A 21,715-nucleotide genomic window follows, 5' to 3' on the forward strand; every position below is an offset into this window, starting at 1 on the left:
CACACACACCCACACACACACACACACCTTACAACTCACGTCTCACACACAACACACTCTCACTCCTCTCTCACTCACTCCACTCACACCACACTCTCACACCTCACCTCTCATCTCTCCTCTCACTCTCTCACTCCTCTCTTCACTCCCTACTCACTCTCACTCTCTCACTCTCTCTCTCACTCTCTCTCTCCTCTCTCTCACTCTCTCTCACTCTCTCTCACTCTCTCTCACTCTCTCTCACTCTCTCTCACTCTCTCTCACTCTCCTCTCTCACTCTCTCTCACTCTCTCTCACTCTCTCTCACTCTCTCTCACTCTCTCACTCTCTCTCACTCTCTCTCACTCTCTCTCTCTTCTCTCTCTCACTCTCTCTCACTCTCTCTCTCACTCTCTCTTTCACTCTCTTTCACTCTCTCTCACTCTCTCTCACTCTCTCTCACTCTCTCTCACTCTCTCTCACTCTCTCTCACTCTCTCTCACTCTCTCTCACTCTCTCTCACTCTCTCTCACTCTCTCTCTCACTCTCTCTCTCACTCTCTCTCTCACTCTCTCTCTCACTCTCTCTCTCACTCTCTCTCTCACTCTCTCTCTCACTCTCTCTCACTCTCTCTCACTCTCTCTCACTCTCTCTCACTCTCTCTCTCTCTCACTCTCTCTCTCACACTCTCATTCTCTCTCACTCTCTCTCTCTCACTCTCTCTCTCACTCTCCCTTTCCCTCTCTCACTCTCTCTCTCACTCTCTCTCTCACTCTCTCTCTCACTAGGCTATTTAGAGTAAAACATCACACGTTGACAAAGTTACAAACGTATACGTGTGACACAAGGTCAAAGACAAATGCAATTTACAAATATTAGAAAAAGTCATACCTAGTTAGTTACAATTAACAGTACTATTTAAACATTTTCACACTTCATTTCAAGAGTGCGCCTCACTCTCACACTCTCACACTCTCACTCTCACACTCACTCACACTCTCACTCACACTCTCACTCTCACACTCTCACACTCTCACTCTCACACTCACTCACACTCTCATTCTCACACTCTCACACTCTCATACTCTCACTCTCACACTCACTCACACATTCACGCTCAGTAATTCATTCTCTCTCACTCCCTCTCTCATGGCCCCAGGCAGGCTCACCTTTCCCTGAATCCCAGCAGGCTCTTTCACCCTTGCCACCCTCCACCTGGGAAAACCTGTTTTCCTCAGCACGTTCACTGCCCGATGGTTTTCACTGCTGCTGATAGAGCACTAGAGAGGAAAGGCCTGTCATTGCAGAATCTTCAACTTACCTGTTTGATTGGCATTTTGAACAGCAGCTCTGGGGGCCATAATGCAGTAAGAAGTTTAACAACACCAGGTTAAAGTCCAACAGGTTTATTACACCTTTGTGGCTTTTGCTACCAAATACACCTGTTGGACTTTAACCTGGTGTTGTTGAACTTCTTACTGTGTTTACCCCAGTCCAATGCCGGCATCTCCACATCATGGCCATAATGCAGCCAGAGGGCCGCCGATTGGACAAGCCTGCTGTAGAGTAAAGATAAAAACTTCAGTTCTCAGGCAAATCTATTTGCAGAAAATGTAATTTTATTTGCACAAAGGAAGCAGTAGTCGAGAACACACAAGGTCCAGTGCCTACATAAAGTCAAAACTGTTCATAGAATCATAGAAACCCTACAGTGCAGAAAGAGGCCATTTGACCCATTGAGTCTGCACTGACAACAATTCCACCTAGGCCCTATCCCCATAACGCCACATATTTATGCCGCTAATCCCTCTAACCTACGCATCCCAGGACACGTGGGGCAATTTAGCATGGCCAATGCATCTAATCTGCACATCTTTGGACGGTGGGAGGAAACCGGAGCACCCGGAGGAAACCCATGCAGACATGGGGTGAACGTAGAAACTCCATACAGACGGTGACCCAAGCTGGGAATTTAACACAGGTCCTTGGCGCTGTGAGGCAACAGTACCAACCACTGCCGTCCCTTTTTTTAAAAGGCTCCACTGTATATGAGAACCTTTTAAAAAAAAAAAAGTTGTGAATACCTCTGGTTCATCCTGAGCTAGCATTAACAGGATAGAGATTTTGCCACAAATGAAATCCTTAGTAACTTTGCTTCAAGTCTCCATTTACTAAAGAAGCCACTTGCCTGTAACCCCTTGAAAGGACTATTCTTTTAATCCCTGCTTACCCAGCTATTGGAATCTGCATTCATATATTATAGTAAATGTGGACATTTTGAGAGTAAGAAGTCTCACAACACCAGATTAAAGTCCAACAGGTTTATTTGGGAGCACAAGCCACAAGCTTTCGGAGCGCTGCTCCTTCATCAGGTGAATGGGAGTTCTGTTCGCAAACAGGGCATATAAAGACACAAACTCAATTTACAAAATAATGCTTGGAATGCAAGTCTTTACAGGTAATCAAGTCTTAAAGGTACAGACAATGTGAGTGGAGAGAGGGTTAAGCACAGGTTAAAGAGATGTGTGTTGTCTCCAGACAGGACAGTTAGTGAGAATTTGCAAGCCCAGGCAAGTCGTGGGGGTTACAAATAGTGTGACATGAACCCAAGATCCCGGTTGAGGCCGTCCTCATGTGTGCGGAACTTTGTTATCAGTTTCTGCTCAGTGATTCTGCGCTGTCGTGTGTCGTGAAGGCTGCCTTGGAGAACGCTTACCTGAAGATCAGAGGCTGAATGCCCGTGACTGCTGAAGTGTTCCCCAACAGGAAGAGAACACCAGGCAAGAGTGTTCTCTTCCTGTTGGAGAACACTTCAGCAGTCACAGGCATTCAGCCTCTGATCTTCGGGTAAGCGTTCTCCAAGGCGGCCTTCACGACACACGACAACGCAGAATCGCTGAGCAGAAACTGATAGCCAAGTTCCGCACGTATAAGGACGGTCTCAACCGGGATCTTGGGTTCATGTCACACTATCTGTAACCCCCCACGACTTGCCTGGGCTTGCAAAATCTCACTAACTGTCCTGGCTGGAGACAATACACATCTCTTTAACCTGTGCTTAACCCTCTCTCCACTCACATTGTCTGCACCTTAAGACTTGATTACCTGTAAAGACTCGCATTCCAACCATTATTTTGTAAATTGAGTTTGTGTCTTTATATGGCCTGTTTGTGAGCAGAACTCCCACTTGATGAAGGAGCAGCGCTCTGAAAGCTAGTGGCTTGTGCTACCAGATAAACCTGTTGGACTTTAACCTGGTGTTGTGAGACTTCTTACTGTGCTTACCCCAGTCCAACACCAGCATCTCCACATCATGACATTTTGAGAGCCAGGAGAGCAGGTCTTACTGTACTTGTCAGTCCCATTTAAAAATGTTATGAATGGGATTGTTTAATTCAGAAATAATAATGTACACAGAAATTTAGCAATTTTTAAATCTGCTTTATAACCTTGAATGTTTCTGTTCAGGTTGTGCTGCTGAACTGAACAAATTGTTTCTCCAAAATATTGTGAACCTTGTCAATCACTCCATGTGTCAAGAAGGCTCTGTCGGCTAGGCCAGTAGGTATTGAATAGCAAAAACAAAGTGGCTCATTGATTTTATTTTATTGTCACATGTATTAGTATACAGTGAAAAGTATTGTTTCTTGCGCGCTATACAGACAAAGCATACCGTTCATAGAGAAGGAAACGACAAAGTGCAGAATGTAGTGTTACAGTCATAACTAGGGTGTAAAGAAAGATTAATTTAATGCAAGGTAAGTCCATTCAAAAGTCTAACAGCAGCAGGGAAGAAGCTGTTTTTGAGTCGGTTGGTACATGACCTCAGACGTTTGTATCTTTTCCCCGACGGAAGAAGGTGGAAGAGAGTATGTCCGAGGTGCATGGGGTCCTTAATTATGCTGGCTGCTTTGCTGAAACAACAGGAAGTGTAGACAGTGTCAACGGATGGGAGGCTGGTTTACGTGATGGATTGGGCTACATTCACAACCTTTTGTAGTTCCTTGCGGTCTTGGGCAGAGCAGGAGCCATACCAAGCTGTGATACAATCAGAAAGAATGCTTTCCATGGTGTATCTGTAAAAGTTGGTGAGAGTCGTAGCTGACATGCCAAATTCCCTTAGTCTTCTGAGAAAGTAGAGGCGTTGGTGGGCTTTCTTAACTATATTGTTGGCATGGGGGGACCAGGACAGGTTGTTGGTGATCTGGACACCTAAAAGCTTGAAGCTCTTGACCCTCTCGACTTTGTCCCCATTGATGTAGACAGGGGCGCGTTCTCCTTTACGCTTCCTGAAGTCGATGACAATCTCCTTTGTTTTGTTGACATTGAGGGAGAGATTATTGTCACCCCACCAGTTCACCAGATTCTCTATCTCATTCCTGTTCTCTGTCTCGTCATTGTTTGAGATCCGACCCACTACGGTGGTGTCGTCAGCAAACTTGAAAATTGAATTGGAGGGGAATTTGGCCACACAGTCATAGGTGTATAAGAAGTATAGTAGGGGTAATTGATCATTTTTCTTCAGCTAACAAATCTTCAGGAAAAACTTCATCATTTTAAATTGACTGAGTACACTGTCATGTCTCCAGCGTGGAAATCTATTGTTTGGAAACACCAGTTATCTGGAAATTTTTTGAACAGACACAAGGAATTCATGGACTTGCCACTTAAGTGTTCAGGCACTGCAACAAATCACGGAGACATGGACAAAGCAAAGATTATAAATGTTTAACTTCTTACTGTGGGCACAGTATTTTTATAAGTATAGTTGTGGAGCCAGCAGAGCAGGTATCAAGTGCAGTATTAAAATGTTAAACATAACTCACAAGTTGTGTTTGCATAATGCACAGCTTGTAATCCGTAGTAGTTAATAGCTCTAAACTACTTAATCCGTAGTAGTTAGTAGCTCTAAACTACTTAAGGCCTTTTTCAGGTACTACATTTTAAATAGCAGAGGTCCTGTAGCTTACACATATTTACCAAATTAAGATCAATATAACTAAATTCCCTGATCTCTACACTGAGTGAAATTGTTGCAATCAGTTTTTGACTTGCTTGCATGCTTGCTTTTTAAATGATCCTCTTTGTAGTTCCGCGAGCCCTGGAGAGCAACAAATGGTCTTCTTTAAACCTATGGTTCTTGCCAATATTGGAAGCACACGGATGAAATACATATGCATTATGTCTGTATGGGATGTCATTCTATAATCCTGAAAATTGTGAAATCCAGAAATGACTTGGCCTCCGTCTGGAGAGGTGACAATGTCGTTTGATTTAATAATTAATTTTTACAGAACATACAGTTTATGTAAATATTTCTGTTAACGGGCATGTGATACTTAATTTGCTGTGCGGTGAAATAAATGTATTATCTTTGACCATGAATGATTGCGTAAACCTGAACCTCCACTATAAAGTGCTCATCACAGCGGGGAACAGTATGCAAACTAATACTAAATCAAAATACAGCTAATGCTGGAAATCAAATAAAAACAGGAAATGCTGGAAATACTCAGCAGGTCTGGCAGCATCAATGGAGATAATCAACATTAATGTTTCAGGTGGAGGACCTTTGATGTGCTTAGTATTTCCAGAATAATCTGTTATTACAGTATACAAACTAATATGTTGTGTTCTTTTATTTCCTTGCATTTATTCAGTGGAACAAGTTCCTGTAGAAGCTTATCAAATCCCTCTTTCTCAAGCAGAGGTCCTGGAGGAAGGAAATGATGTTACACTTGTTGCCTGGGGAACTCAGGTTAGCGTTTGTATATTTTATTTATTGAAGTAAGATACTTCATCATTTCTGTTTAATCTTTTAAGCTTCAGTGGTTTTGAAATGCTGAAATGGAGACCAGTATATGTTAAGTAACATGACATTCATATTCCCAGGGGAAGCATGGTGGCACAGTGGTTAGTTCTGCTGCCTCACAGCGCCAGGGACCTGGGTTCGATTCCCAGCTTGGGTCAATGTCTGTGTGGAGTTTGCAAATTCTCCCTGTGTCTGCGTGGGTTTCCTCCGGGTGCTCCGGTTTCCTCCCACACTCCAAAGATGTGCAAGTTAGGTGCATTGGCCATGCTAAATTGCCCCTTAATGTCCCGGGATGCGTAGGTTAGAGGGATTAGTTGGGTAAATATGTGGGGTTACGGGAATAGGGCTTGGGTGGGATTGTTGTCGGTGCAGACTCGATGGGCCGAATGGCCTCCTACTGCACTGTAGGGATTCTAAGTCTTTAAAGGTGGCAGTCTTAAAGGAAGAGAACTAAAAAACACAACTGTGCTAACTTGTCTTTCCAACAATACATATTCTAGTGTGTCCCACAGTATAGGTTGTTTGCTGTACATTTAAAAAAGTTATGTTTCTAATTGAATAAATCTGATGATAATGCCTACTATTTCCCATCCATGACTGACACTCAGAATCTCTGACCAACTTGTTTGAGGAAGTGACATCCCTAGTACATTCAGTATATCTGTATTTTCATGAAGTGAAAAGTCTCATATGAAAAGCTACTAAGCAAACATTAAGCAGCGGGTATCTGATACATAGCCTGTAGATGGATAAGGATTTAGCTGAAAGAAAGTAGGAATTCTGGTTAGGTGGAGATCTACTGAGTGGAGTGCCCATTGGGATAAGTGCAGTGACCCCTAATGTTTGGAGGAAAGTTGAGCCTGATGAAGCAGCCAATAAATTACAGAAAAAAATCCAAACACAAGTTTCCAGTCTGAGGAACTATCTGATGCTTTATGTAAAAACTTGTATCTGTTCTATTATGTTGTTTCTGTACACAAGTTTTTCTTCTTGTCACTTACCTTGGTCACACTTTTCCTGTTGGCATTTATCTTTAAATTGCTACGTCAACATTTCCATTCAGTTTTGCTTTTGATTTGATTTATTATTGTCACATGTATTAGTATACAGTGAAAAGTATTGTTTCTTGCGCACTATACAGACAAAGCATACCATCCATAGAGAAGGAAACGAGAGAGTGCAGAATGTAATGTTACAATCCTAGCTAGGGTGTAGAGAAAGATCAACTTAGTGCAAAGTAGGTTCATTCAAAAGTCTGACAGCAGCAGGGAAGAAACTGTTCTTGAGGCGGTTGGTACGTGACCTCAGACTTTTGTATCTTTTTCATGATGGGAGAAGGCGGAAGAGAAAATGTCCGGGGTGCATGGGGTCCTCAATTATGCTGGCTGCTTTGCCGAGGTAGCGGGAAATGTAGACAGTCAATGGATGGGAGGCTGGCTTGTGTAATGGACTGAGCTACATTCATGAACCTTTGTAGTTTCTTGCCATCTTGGGCAGAGAAGGAGCCATACCAAGCTGTGATGCAACCAGAAAGAATGCATCTGTAAAAGTTGGTGAGAGTCGTAGCTGACATACCAAATTTACTTAGTCTTCTGAGAAAGTGGACTTTCTTAACAGTAGTGTCGGCATAGGGGGACCAGAACAGGTTGTTGGTGATCTGGACACCTAAAAACTTGAAGCTCTCGACCATTTCTACTTCGTCCCCATTGATGTAGACAGGGGCATGTTCTCCGCTACGCTTTCTAAAGTCGATGACTATCTCCTCCGTTTTGTTAACATTGAGAGAGAGATTATTCTTGTCGCACCAGTTCACCAGATCCTCTATCTTGTTCGTGTACTCTATCTCGTCATTGTTTGAGATTCAACACACTACAGTGGTGTCATCAGCAAACTTGAAAATCGAGTTGGAGGGGAATTTGGTCGTGCAGTCATAGGTGTAAAAAGAGTATAGTAGGGGGCTGAGGACACAGCCTTGTGTGGCACTGGTGTTGAGGATGATTGTTTTGTCGGCAGTCAAGATATAGCATGCAGATTTTGTACTGTAGGTACATGGCAACACAGTAGTACAGTTGTTAGCACTGCTGCCTCACAGCACCAGAGACCCAGGTTAGATTCCTGGCTTGGGTTACTCTTTGTGTGGAGTCTGCACATTCTCCCCATGTCTACGTGGGTTTCCTCCGGTTGCTCTGGTTCCCTTCCACAGTCCGAAAGATGTGCTGGTTATGTGCATTGGCTGTGCTAAATTCTCCCTCAGTGTACCCGAACAGATGTTGGAGTGTGGCGACTAGGGGATTTTCACAGTAACTTCTCTGCAGTGTTAATGTAAGCCTACTTGTGACTAATAAATAAACTTTAAAAATTTTAAGGTGGCTTTTTGGAGTGAACTTTTCAGGGCTTCCAATGCCATTGCCATCTAGTATCTAAAATAAAACCTGCATTTATCAACTGACTGGACAGCACCAAGGAAAATTTACAAAGGTCAGTATAGGTAATTGTGAAGTTACATTCTAGAAGGGAAAATGGGACACAACGCGATAGCTATCTTTGGAATTCTCTATCCCAGAGAGTGAAGCATCCTTCATCGTTGAATAGATGTAAAGCTGGGAAGACCGATTCTTGGCCTCTTGGAGAATCAAGGGATGTGGCAAACTATCTAGGGGAGAAACTTGGAGATCTGGAATGATAGAAGATTTAACCCTGTCAATTTAATTGAGAACAGTAATCTTCAAAGAAAGCATTACACTGAGCTGTATTACCAAATTCACAGAGTATAGGACTTTAGGCATTCTCCGATTAGGCAGTACTTTGAATATTGTGGTCCTTTCTGGCCATTGAAGCATGCTGGACACATAAAACATTCAGGTAATACGTTGGAGGACTAAGTTCTCAGGAAAGATCCAAAAATACGTGGAATATTTGGTTCTCATAGAAGGTGATTAGAAGGAGATTTAGAAGTCTATAAAATATACATGGAATAGAAAGAGTTAATCTTGAACTTTAAGTCGGGATAAACCACGTCCTCTTTAGTGTCTGTCTTTTTCGCAATTTGTCTTCTTTGCACCTCCTTCACTCTATATCCCACTTGTGTCATTTTTGAAATCTTTTGTGTGCTTTATTTCCATTTCTCTCTACATCTGTTTCACAAATATTATAGTGAATGAAAATAAATGAATTGAAATTTCCTATTATTTATTTCAATTTATTTATTTTCATTGCCTCACTTTAATATTTACTATTATTTATTTATAACTGCAAATATTTAATGGCATTAGAAAGAATAAAAATATGCTGCAGGTTACTGAATCAGCTTTTTCTAACAGTACATACTTGATGCATTTAGGAATACAAGTTATAGCAAATAGAATATCAACGCTAAAAGCTTCTGAAATATTCTAATGGCAGAGAGAAACAGGGGGTGATTCTCCCAAAAGTGCTGAATTGGCAGGAAAACTGTTCTAGATCACGACTGTTTTGACAGTTCAGCTTCTCACCTGAATCTCTGCACTCTGTGCAATGCAGAGGGCCCAGTTGTGAATCTCATTAAAAACCCAGGGGGCAGGGCCTATTCAGAGCTGGACAATTCTGGAGCTCTGCGCATGCGCAGTGGCCCCAAACTGTCAAACGTCCGTTTGCTGGCCAGCCCGAAACCCCTGCAGTGCTGCCCCTCGAGTCCCCCCCCTGACCCCCACGGCCTGATCGCGGCCCTCACAACAATTCCCGGGCCAGCCCAGACCCCCCGGGTCCCAGAGCGTCCTGAACCCCCCTGGAGGCAGGCCTCCCCCCGGCAGACCACCCCCCAGCCCGCCCCAATCGCTGCCCTCCCTCCATCCCAGACCGATCCTAATGCAGAGTGGCAGTGGGACCCCACACTCCCACCAATCACACCTAGGCCCTACCCACAATAGGCCCTGCCTCCTTGGCGATGTCCGATGGGTAGTGCCAAGGTGCCCCCGGGGCATGGGCACTTTGCCCCTTGGGCAGTGCCAGGGGGCACAGGCTGGCACTGCCAGGGTGCCCATGCCCAGGGGACACCACCCTCCGCCAAGCGACTCCCTGGGGGGTGGCTCTATTGCCCCCTCTTCATTCTGGTGGGGTTTCCCGCTAGCTCCCTGAACATGGGGAGCTAGTCTGAACCCCGTCGGAATGAAGTACTCCTGTCAGGGTGGGAGATTCGATCAGGACCTGAAAGGCTCCGATAATTAACTAACCTACATATTTAATATAGAGTCATAGAGGTTTACAGCACGGAAACAGGCCCCTCAGCCCAACTTGTCCATGCCGCCCTTATTTTTTTTTTAAAACCCCGAAGCTAAATAGATTTTTAAAATATTCAAATCACTTACCTGCCTTCCCGCCAGTTTCCAGTGTGGTCTGACTGGTGACTGCTCGCCGGCTCTGGGAGAAATGCGTGCATTCCCCGTGCGTGCGCAAATCCCCGTTCAAGGCTGCAGACGTGTGTCTCCCGGCTGGGCCCGCCAGAAAAGTGGCGGACGCGGATGGGAGAATCGCGGCCAATGTTTCAGGTTGATTATTTTCATCAGAACTGAATGGTGTTTAAGATTAACAGCTTTTAAACAATTCCAAGGCCAGGGAAAAAAGGGTAGAAGAAGGACAAAAGGAGGGGATGATGAACGTTTGGGTAACAGGAGTTAAAAGAACAACTAAAGTATTGTGTAAAGTAAAATGAGGTTACAATGAGGCCAGTACAGAAACAACAAATGAGTCCAAACTGGATGTAGGGGATTAGATCATAATAGCAGAGGAGGGAAGCATGGAAAATATGACAGAGGAGAAGGTGGCATGGCCCAGGAATGCTGTCTGAAAGAAAATGGGAGTGGTGCTCAAGGTCTGCAGTTGTTAAACTCAATGTTAAGGCCAGAAAATTGTGAAGTGTCTGGTAAAAAGGTGAGGTGTCGTTGCTTGTACTTTCATTGAAATAATATTGGAAGGCCAAGGATAGAGAGGTCTTTGTGTGAGTGGGATTTAGAATAAAAGTAGCAAGCTACCCAAGTTCTGGATCACATTTACAGAATGAACAGAGACAATCAAGAGAGAAACTGAGAGCTACAAGCCAGTTAGCCTGACATCAGCTGATGGGAAAATGCTGGAATCTATTATTAAGGAAGTTTTAACATTGCACATAGAAAAGCATAATATGATCAGAACAAGTCAGCATAGTTTTATTAAAGGAAAATCCTGTTCAACAGATTTATTGGAGTTTCTTTGAGGATATATCTAGTAAGATGAATAAAGAAGAACCAGTCGATGTAGTATACTTGAATTTCCAAAAAACATTAGATAACACAAAAAGGTTAATAGGTTAGTTAAGGGCTCATGGAGTTGAGGGGGGTGGGTAATATATTAACATGGATGAAGGGTTGGTTGATGGAAGCAGAGAGTGTATGCAAATGTGGAATTTTAATGTTAGCAGGCAGTGAATAGAGGAATGCTGCAGTGCTGCAGCCATACCTATTTACAGTCCCTGATAATGACTTAGACGAAGTGATACAGTAATATAGCTAATTCTGCTGTCATGATTTTTCAAAATTTTCACTGGACTAGTAATCCAGAGACTCATAGTAATGCTCTGGGGATCTGGGTTTGAATCCAATTTTCACTGAGGGTCTTTTCCCTGCCCTTGATGCTGCTCAGATTAAGAAGAGTGGTGTTTGAACCTGCATTCACTTGACTAAAAAATAAGCATCAATGGTAATAGTTGGAAAAATAGGCAGTTTGGCATAATCAAGTCTGTGAAGATGTCTTTTAGCTACTTACCTACTCACTATGCCATATTACAAATTTCAAAATTTAGCACCTTATATTGACCACTGAAGGTTTCTAGCTGAAATGGCAATAACAATAATCATACTGTAAGTCAGTGGATGTTATTCTAATGTTCTCTTAAACATTGATTGAGTTGACCACAACATCTTTCCATAATAACTCTCCTCCATTATTCAGCTCAGTGGTCCACCTTTGGGAATGGGATATTGTGGTTAGTCCTAGTGAGAAGGGCATTGGTAAATAGCTTGATGCAGCTATATAATGCAGACAGAGATGCCCCCGTAGAAGACTAGAAGGAGCCGGTATCTAGGATGTTAAGGGCTGTGATGACTCTGAAAAACATTGCCAAAGTTTTCAGCAGACTCTCACTCGGACATTGATATTTCCTGGGGTGGAATGCTTTCAGTTGACAGCATGGCTGTTGAACAGAGACAGCTGGTAAGATGGGGACATCTTTTGACAGTATTTTCTTACTGCTGCCATCTGGACAGTAAGAGCCTCAGCAGGTAGTTAAAGCCCATTTCATTGCTACTTCCTGTACTGCTATTTACTGAAAGCATCAGTGCGGTAACTATGTAGAATGTTCTTGACAGAAGAGTTTCTATTGACCTTTCCATTGTTCAGTGATATAAAAATATGAATCATCCCTGCTGCTCTTTTGAGCTGTACTCTTTAATGTCTCTTTTTTAATATATTTGTCTTCTCTTGAATATTTTATAGACTGACAATATCCTTTGCAAAGACTTGGATTTGTGCAAGAGCTCAGACACTAAAACTCTATTTGCGTGCCATACGGTATCATAATATTTCAAATTACTCAACCATTGCATCGAAATTCAGCACATTTAAGAAGCTATCCCTTTATCTTCATCGTTCAATTATATTGTTTATATTCTCGCATTGGTATGCAGAACACTACAAATCTCAGTTCAAATCTCTTCCGCCTTTTGTTTACCTAGTGACTAAGTCTCTGTCGATGTCTTTGAACTTGATCCAAGTTAGAAAATCCAGCTTTTCCACACATTGTCGTAATTTGCAAATTTATATAATCTATTTGTGGGAAAAAAAATCATTATTTAATATGAACTGCAGTGATTTTAGAACCAAGAAATGATCTGTTCCTAATTACTGCTACCCAATTAATAAATTACCATTGAAGATTAATTTCTATTTTTTTATGTCTTACCATTGGCTCCTATGAGCTGTGCTTTATTGAGAAAACCCCTGTCAATTACCTCATCAAACATTTTCTGAAAAACAATATATTAATTTATACATCTACTGTCACACTTCAGATAAAGCTCGGCACAACATCGTGGGCCGAAGGGCCTGTTCTGTGCTGTACTGTTCAATGTTCTATGTTCACACATTAATTGCCACAGCGTTAAAAAACTAAAAGTTTCATTTTGAAATAATAATCTTCGACAAAATTAAAGTCACCCACAATTGCAGGCTAATGGAAGAAAGCCAGCATGGATTTCTTAGAGAAAATTGTATTTAACTCACCTGCTGGAATTTTTTGCAGAGGCCTGGATGCTGTACTTTCGGAAAGATGTGAAGTTGTTGGAGAAAATGGGACTAGTGTGCATTCAGTGGTATTGTCAGTGCAGACTCGATGGACAGAAAGGCCTTTTCTGCGCTGTACGACTCTGACTCTGTGAGAATGCAGAAAAGTTTCATGAGCATGATTCCAGGGATGAAGAATTTAGGTTATGGAGAATCTAGAACTGTTTTCCTTGGAGAAGAATAGGCTGAGAGGAGATTTGACAGAGATATTCAAAATCATGCGGCGTCTGGACAGAGCAGATGAAGAGAACGTGTTCCCACTTACAAAAGGATTGAGAATGAGAGGGCAAAGATTCAAAGTGAAATGCAAAAGAAGCAAAAGCAACATGAGGAAATTTTTTTCATGAAGCTTATAGTTAAGGTCTGGAATGCACTGCCCGAGAATATGAGGGAGGCAGGTTCAATTGAAGTGTTCTGAATGGAAGTTGAATGTTATCTGAATAGGAAGAATATGTAAGATTATGGGGCGAAGGCAGGAGAATTGCACTGTGGGTATTCTTCATTCGGAGAGCTGGTGCAGACGTGATGGGCTGAGTGACCTCCTTCTACACTATAACAATCCTGTGATTGTGTTGGACACAACCTGACTTCCTAAATTCACATTAGCTTCAAATTATTACACTGCCCTTAGGTTAGATCACTGTTAATTTTACTTTATTATAGACTGTAATATAAAGAATTCCAGGATTCAGAATTCACCTCACTTTGAAAGTTTGGAGTTGCAAAAAAGAAAATGCCATGGGGAGGCCTATTTTTCTTCCTTGTTTTCTGTTGTGATACTGTTGTTTTATGGTTAGCCAAGTTTTGTCTTTCTGTTGAACTTTTTAGTATCGACCTCTGATTTCTTTTCAAGCTACATTTTTCGACTCTTGTCAGTTCAATTCCAGCAATGTGTTCCGCAGTTTAAAAAAAAACTGTTGACAGAATTTTTTAATAGCCCAGCTATCCTGTTGCACTCCGACTCGTATCTTCCAACCTTAATTGTACCTCACGAGATTAATAGGCTTCCTGCTACAAACTGAGCAAATGATATTTTCATTTCTTCCCCTGGTTACCATTTTGGCATCTTTTTACATCTTTTCCGTTCTTCATTCAAATCCGGTTGTATTCGAGCACTGACCAACCTAGTTAACTATTTAGATCTTAATTTTAGATCTTATTTCTTTTATATTTTAACTGCAATGGTTAACAGTATTTGCTTAAATATTTAATGTATGATAAATGTTTGCCCTATATTGTGGTATTTCCAGTTTACATTTGCAAGAAATGTTACTGAAGAATACCTTATTTCCTCACAACCTCTGTGACGTTTTAATGATAGAAGTTTTAAGTTTATTTATCAGTGTCACAGGTAGGCTTACATTAACACTGCAATGAAGTTACTGTGAAAATCCCGTAGTCGCCACATTCCGGTGCCTGTTCGGGTACACAGAGGGAGAATTTAGTGTGGCCAATGCAGCTAACCAGCATGCCCATTGAGTCTGTACTGACCACAATCCCACCCAGGCCCTATTCCTGTAACCCTCATTTACACTGCCAATCCCCCTGACGTTAGGGTCAATTTAGCACGGCCAGTCAACCTAACCTGCACATCTTTGGACAATGGGAGGAAACCGGAGCTCCCAGACTCTCCCCCTCACCCCATATTGGGCAAGAGGGTAGCAGGGAAACTTTTGAAACACATCCATATCCTGTTCCGACTTTCTTTTATAACATATGTTTTGAAAATTTCAGTTTCTGTTGTGTAACTCTACAGTTCATCACGTTCATGCTTATGGGTCAAACTATATTATATCAGGAGATATTTCGTCACGACATAATCACTGTTCCAAATGTTTAATTACTTTCCCAGACCCTGTTTGCTTCTGAACCCATAGAATTGGACTTCCCATTTTCTACTGAACCTTTTTTACAATTTAAAAAGCAAGTTATATTTATATAGTGCTTTTATTATTTGGAAAAAAATACCAAGTACTAATTTCTCACAAGTCAGTATGTATAGGAAGAACAGAATTAGGAAAACTGAGCAAATGCACAATTGAAAAAAATAGATTTTAAGGTTGTTTTTAAGGCTGGTCAGAGAGTTGGAAGGTGAAATAGAGTAACTTCAGCATTTTGACAAAAACTGACTGTGTGTGGAAATGTTTCCCGGTGCAGGCTTTTGGGTGCAGCCATGCGTGGAACCAGGTTGATGTGACCCCAGAGGAGTAATGCAGAGAGAGTAGAGGAGATTTGCGGTAGCTATCCACATTGGATACTGTCTGGAAATCAGGGTTGGTTAATGTGCCATGATTTTAGGTCTAAAGGACGCCATTAATGACCATTGTGTCTGGATTTGTTGGCCCTTTTTCACAGTTACTTTGCATAGTGTGTTTTTTACAACCAATATGCATTCTTATTAGTTTCAAAACCAAACATGACTAAAGTTGGTTAAAATGAGATGTTGGCTCTCATAGATCCTAAATCAGTGGTAGGCAACCTAGACTAGTGAGTGGGTCGCAAGAGTGGCCCTTCTCCATCTCAGTGGGCTGCAAGATTGAAATCCGGCTTGTTCACTAACTATGAAGCGCTGAATAAGGTTGAATACATTTAATAGATACAGAAAATGTTTAATCATTCCTGTACTTATACAACTGTTATCAACTTCAAATGGTAAGAACAAAATAAATATTTACACTTACCTTCAAATACAAAAGTAACATAAAAGAAACGCAACCTCCCCCTTCAACTGGTGTCATAACCAAGAAGGTCACCTGGGGCACTTGTGTAGCTCGAATTTGCAGGGCATGCTGATTGAACTGTATCAACACAGCGGGAACGCATAACTCACACAGTCATTGTGAGAAATCAGCAAGCACCTCCCTTCACGTGCCCTGACGTTACATTTGTCCTACTTTAGTGATATGGGTAGGAAAAGATCTACGTAGACAGAAACCTGCGGAGTCTGGCAACACTGCCCATGGACAATTGGGTCAACAGAATGTCTCGCGGGCCTCACTCAGAATCCTGATGTGGCCCACGGGCTGCAGGTTGCCCACCACTGTCCCAATTAGTAAGAAATTTGACTGGATAAGTTGCCTTTATATTGGAAAACCATTTCATTTTTGTTGGATTATGAGAAAAGAAGGTTTTTTGACACAATGAACAGCTTTTAAAAATGACGATATATAAGATGATGGGTCAGACCACCATCAATCACATCTGGAAAATGTACACACACAATTTTGTAATATGTAACAATCTTTGATTTAATTTATTTTTGTCACATGTATTGGGATACAGTGAAAAGTATTGTTTCTTGCACGCTATTCAGACAAAACATACCCTTCATAGAGTACATAGGGGGGAAAGAAAGGAGAATATAGTGTTGCAGTTACATAGAAACATAGAAGATCGGAGCAGGAGGAGGCTATTTGGCCCTTTGAGCCTTGTCCGCCTTATTATGATCATGGCTGATCATCCAACTCAGTAGCCTAATCCTGCCTTTTTCCCCATAACCTTTGATCCTATTTGCTCCAACTGCTATATCCAACCGCCTCTTGAATACACACACTGCATTTTGCTGGGGAAATAATGTGTTGTCTTTGCTGTAATTCTGGCCATGTGTACTGTTTGTAAAGGCCAGGAAATACTGTGTTTAAATAGATTCTGTTTGGTGTATACTTTGTTTGCTGTGTTCAGTCCTGTTGTATATTCCACTCTGCCTCTAACCTGTTGGCTGTCATGGTTGCATCAATGGTCACTTTGTTTAAGAATAGAACAGAGACATTCAAGCAGCAAAACTCAGTGAGAGGATTGAAAAGACAAAACCTTGCAGGCCGAGGAGGCTCTGCCCTAGGTTGAAGGACAGACTTCGAGGATTAATCCATTTAAATAAAGCCAGGTAGCCCAACAAAGTCGGATAGCACAATGTGTTAATTGTTTTATCTTATCAGAGATGGGGTTTGCCATTTGACAGTGTGATTTTGATCACCTCCATTGCTGTGGAATAAAGCCACTTACTGATTTGAAATCAAACCTTATACTTTGAACTAGTATATCAAAGGACAGACTTCTTAGAGCAACTCTGACAACTTCTAATGGTGAATTTATGTCAGCTGGAGCACTGATGTGAAGTCATACCTGTTGGAAGCTCATCTTACATAAACAGATAGTGGTTTGATATGTCAGAACAGCTTTAGAAAAATCTGAAAGTTCTGTCCATATACTTTATGTCCAAATGAATACTGTGACATTGGAATTTCGTCGTCACTATTCACACCACTATCTTACAGAAGTTTGAGAGCAGAACTTGACCCTAGAATCAGATATATTTCTTCAAAAAACATTTGAAGTGATGCATGATAATTTAAAGTTTGTCTTTCTCTGCTTTCCTCATTTCCCTTTGAAATGCTGGAAGTCCAGTAGATTGGGCACTGCTGTGTTTGCTATTGATGAGAGTAGGAAGTCATCTTAGTTGCTTCTTCCAGATGATATTCCTTGGAATGTTTGATCCAGAAACTGTTCTCAGTTCGAGGGGGGGAATGAAAGGCTGATTCAACTAATGCACCCAGAAAGGAAATGAAAATACATTGGACCTTTAATATGGATGAGTAACGATAAAAAAACACATCATTATGATGATGGATATTTGTCTATTTTCTTTAACTTTAAAGGATAACCTTAGTCAGTAAGCGTGCTTAGTTAATCAGCTACATTGCAGTTATGATGAATCCTTTTGCATTTCTTTTGATATTTTCCTGATATTTGCTTTTAATTATTTGTAAATTCCTTGACCTCAGGAGTGTGATATGCAAATTTAAAGGCTGATCTTGGGTTGCTGATAATCCATTAACCTCATGTTTACACTGAAAGCGTGGTCAATTGAAACAGTGTTTCAGTAACAAACTTCACATGTTGTATTTTAAGTACTTGATGTAACCTGCACTTCATAATACAAAAATATTTTTCTGTATTATCAAAAGTTTTGAAGTTGAAATAAATGAATAAGCACTTAATTCTTAGTATTTTCTGAATAAACTAAAGAAGACGCTTTTTTTTCAGTAACACTGCAAAAGGCCCCATTACTGGGAGACAATCAGTGATATTTGTATGGTACTTATTATGTACAACGAGACATCATAGTGTTTTATTGGACAATGGATAATGTATGGACATGTAGAAGGCAGGGGAGTGAAGAAAGAAGAAAATCACCATCTACGTGGAGGCATTAAAGGTGGCTATTGAAGGCCACGAAGGAGCTGGCAAGGCAATGATGCAAAGAGAAAGAGTTTAAGAGGATGGGGTAAGGTGATTAAAGTAGCCGTTAGCAACAGTGGGGTGAAGATAAAGTGAGGAATGACAAGTACAGCTGTATTGGATGGCCAACGCATGTGGCTGGGTAAGTTTATGGAAATAGGCGGAGCATACAAGGTTATGGAGGGATTTGAAGCTGGGCTTGGAGTCTTAAATTGAGTCTGTGGGGCATGTGTAGGTGTTGGAGGTTGCGGTCATAGGTGATAAGGTATGTGAGATTGCAAGCTGTGGTATACTGCATGATATAGTTTGACCATAGTGCAAGTTGGCGACAAAGGCATTAGTGAATTCTGACTGTACAGCAATGAAATGTGGGTTAGTATTTTGGCAGCAGAGGAGAGATGGATGAGAGATGAAGAAAGTCAACTTTATTTGGGAGAGTTGAGGTTGGAAACTATGGCAAAGGATACTGAAATGCTGTAACCTGAATGTGCCATGATCTGTAACTAAGATTAATAATGCATGTGGCTGACTTTAATGAACAAAAATAGTAAAGGCCTTGGTGACTCAGTAGACTGGAACATTGTTTTCAATTAAGGAGTTTAAGGCTTGTCAGACTGATGGGAATTAAATCTTCATTCTTGCTGTGCTAAATGCAAAGGTCAAAAGTATAATTTGGGAGACATCAGTCCATTTTTTGGTCGGCAGGAGCTTACGACATAAAATTGCCTCTATTCCAACAGAAACTGTATTACATTGTGAGTCAATCAAAACAGTTGCATGTTTAAAACAAGCAAGATGTTTCTGATGTATGGGAGTAGAAATTTCACATCTGTACAGTTGAAGCTGTCTTCTAAGGTTTACGTTGCTGTGACAGCCAACATTGGATTAGATAGTCAGGTACTTTGCTTCATTTTAGGTTTTAAACTGTCATATCTCTTAAGTAAGATTGCACAGCTTAATTGCAGAATTATCTGTACTAAATGTAATTAAAGTGTAATTCACAAAATGGCTCCACTATACTTGATATATTCAGTCAACTATAAACCTGATGGATTTGATTGAATCGTGTATAGGCGAGTGAAATTTTCTGCTCCCATAGATTCCCTACAGCGCAGAAGTAGGCCATTCAGCCCATCGAATTTGCACTGACAACAATCCCAGCCAGGCTCTATCCCTGTAACCCCACATATTTACCCTGCTAGTCCCCCTGACACTAAGTGTCTATTTGGCATGGCCAATCCACCTAACCCACGCATCTTTGAACGGACGATGCAGACAATCTCAGGATTTCATTCTCACAAGGATAACATTCTCACCTTTTCCTAACAAGAACAGTAATTTTTATAGGGTTCACAATTCCAGCATTCAAAGCAGTATTAGAAATTTAAACTGTGTAGTTTTGCTGTCATTTTTCTACTGTTTCAAATGGCGATAAGTTCCTGGCTTCCTAGGATTTGGCTCCAGCTGAAGATAGTATGAGAAAATGTATGTAATTCCCAAAATTGACTTTTAAAGAGAGAACTGAAACATAGAGAAAGCAATAAAGAGAATCAAAGAAGAGGAAGATGGAGAAGAAAAATAAGCTTGTTCTATTTAATTCTCCCTTGTGGTTTATGTGACTTACATAAATACTCAAAACGATTACTGAAAATAAACATATTTGCTAATGTTTTAAACTGACTCTTGTTCCTTTGTAGGTTCATGTTATGAGAGAGGTGGCCAGCATGGCTCAGGAGAAGTTGGGAATCTCTTGTGAAGTAATTGATTTGAAAACCATTCTGCCTTGGGATACTGAGACTGTCTGCAAGGTATGCCTTGGTAAACTATCTTTATAAAGCCAATGATTGCATAATGCATTTTTAAAAAGAAAACGTTTGCGTAGTTTTTCAGAGGATTAACAGATGAGATTGTACTGCTTGGCAGTTTCGCTGTCACTTTAATTGTGATCTAGGCTAATGGGCTTCTCTGTGTATTTTATCTGCTCACATTCTTAATGAAGAGTATAAACGATCATCGTTTCTTTAGTGGCAGATGCAGCTATGATTAACATGTGTGAAATGTTTTTAGTTTCATCCTATATAGAATTACTGCCAAAATTTGTATGTAATGGAATATGTCAAGGTGTTTTTTAAGCAAACAAAATGTACGAAATATGTGCAGTTTACAATCAGTCCGTGTATTTCATCCTGCCAGTCTTGCATTGGTTTGTTTTTGGCTTCTGGGTCATGCAGGTGCTCAGATGCATTTCTGGAGATTGTATTGAGATTGCATGACAGCACCTTGTTCCAATTCTCTCCTATGGGCGTTTTGCCTATAATTGTTGTTGCTGTGGATTATTTCAGTTGTAATTAAACCAGCCAAGTAGGTCAGTATGCACACTGTGGTTTTAACTAGTATTCTCACGGTCTGAGATGGCCCAAACAGTGCAGATGTCCTCACATAAGTAGTTTCTTGTTGTTGAGAATAGTTGTGAGGTCATAGAATCCCTTTGGTGCAGAAGGAGGTCATTTGGCTCATTGAGTCTGGACCAGCTCTCTGACAGAATATCTCACCCTGCCTTTCCCTGTGACCCCACATATTTATCCCACTAATCCCCCTAACCTACACATCTTGGGACACTAAGGAGCAATGTAGCATGCCAATCCAACCAAACTACACATCTTTGGACTCTGGGCGGAAACTGGAACACCCGGAGGAAACCCACGCAGACATGGGGAGGACGTGCAAACAGTCACCCAAGCTGCAATCAAACCCGGATCCCTGGCACTGTGAGGCAGCAGTGCTAACCACTGTGCTGCCCATGATAAAGAGCTATTCCAATATTCGTAGCGGAACATATTCAGAACCTATTGCAAATGTCAGATTTTTTTTATCCAAAGAATCTTGTACTATGCTCTGAAGAAGAGTCGTACGGACTCGAAACATTAACTCTGTTTCTCTTTCCACAGATGCTGCCTGACCTGCTGAATTTTTCCAGCATTTTCTGTTTTTATTTTAAATTTCCAGCTTCAGCAGCATTTTGCTTTTACCTTGCTTTTTTTCTGTACTGTGACTGCCCAGCCCTTTCTGTTATTTGGGATCCCTATTTACTTTGTGTGTCCAGTACCTTGTTAGCCTTTTACATGCTGACAACAGTGCCCACATTAAAATTGGCAGATGTTCTTCGATGAAGCAGTTATGATATGCTGTCATACAACCCATTTTTTGCTGATTGTTGCTCAGCTCATGTCTGCATAAAACAAATTGTTTTGTAAAGGCAAACATGAATTTTAAGGGCCTAGATCTAATTTGGCTGTATAAGATGATAAAAGGTATTGATAAAGTAGATGTAGAATG

The 21,715-nt window shown here is 41.2% G+C and overlaps 1 protein-coding gene across 1 annotated transcript in view; it reads left to right on the plus strand.

Annotated features, from left to right (window-relative positions):
* The window catches only part of bckdhb (branched chain keto acid dehydrogenase E1 subunit beta), a 269,933-nt gene that overhangs the window by 84,640 nt on the left and 163,578 nt on the right, over positions 1–21,715 (plus strand). Inside the window, exons 7-8 of the mRNA XM_078212461.1 lie at positions 5,640–5,737; positions 20,077–20,187. Coding sequence (XP_078068587.1) covers positions 5,640–5,737; positions 20,077–20,187 — 209 coding nt within the window. The remainder of the gene's footprint in view (positions 1–5,639; positions 5,738–20,076; positions 20,188–21,715) is intronic.

This window comes from Mustelus asterias, chromosome 5 (assembly GCF_964213995.1).
Source record: "Mustelus asterias chromosome 5, sMusAst1.hap1.1, whole genome shotgun sequence".
Lineage (NCBI taxonomy): Eukaryota > Metazoa > Chordata > Chondrichthyes > Carcharhiniformes > Triakidae > Mustelus > Mustelus asterias.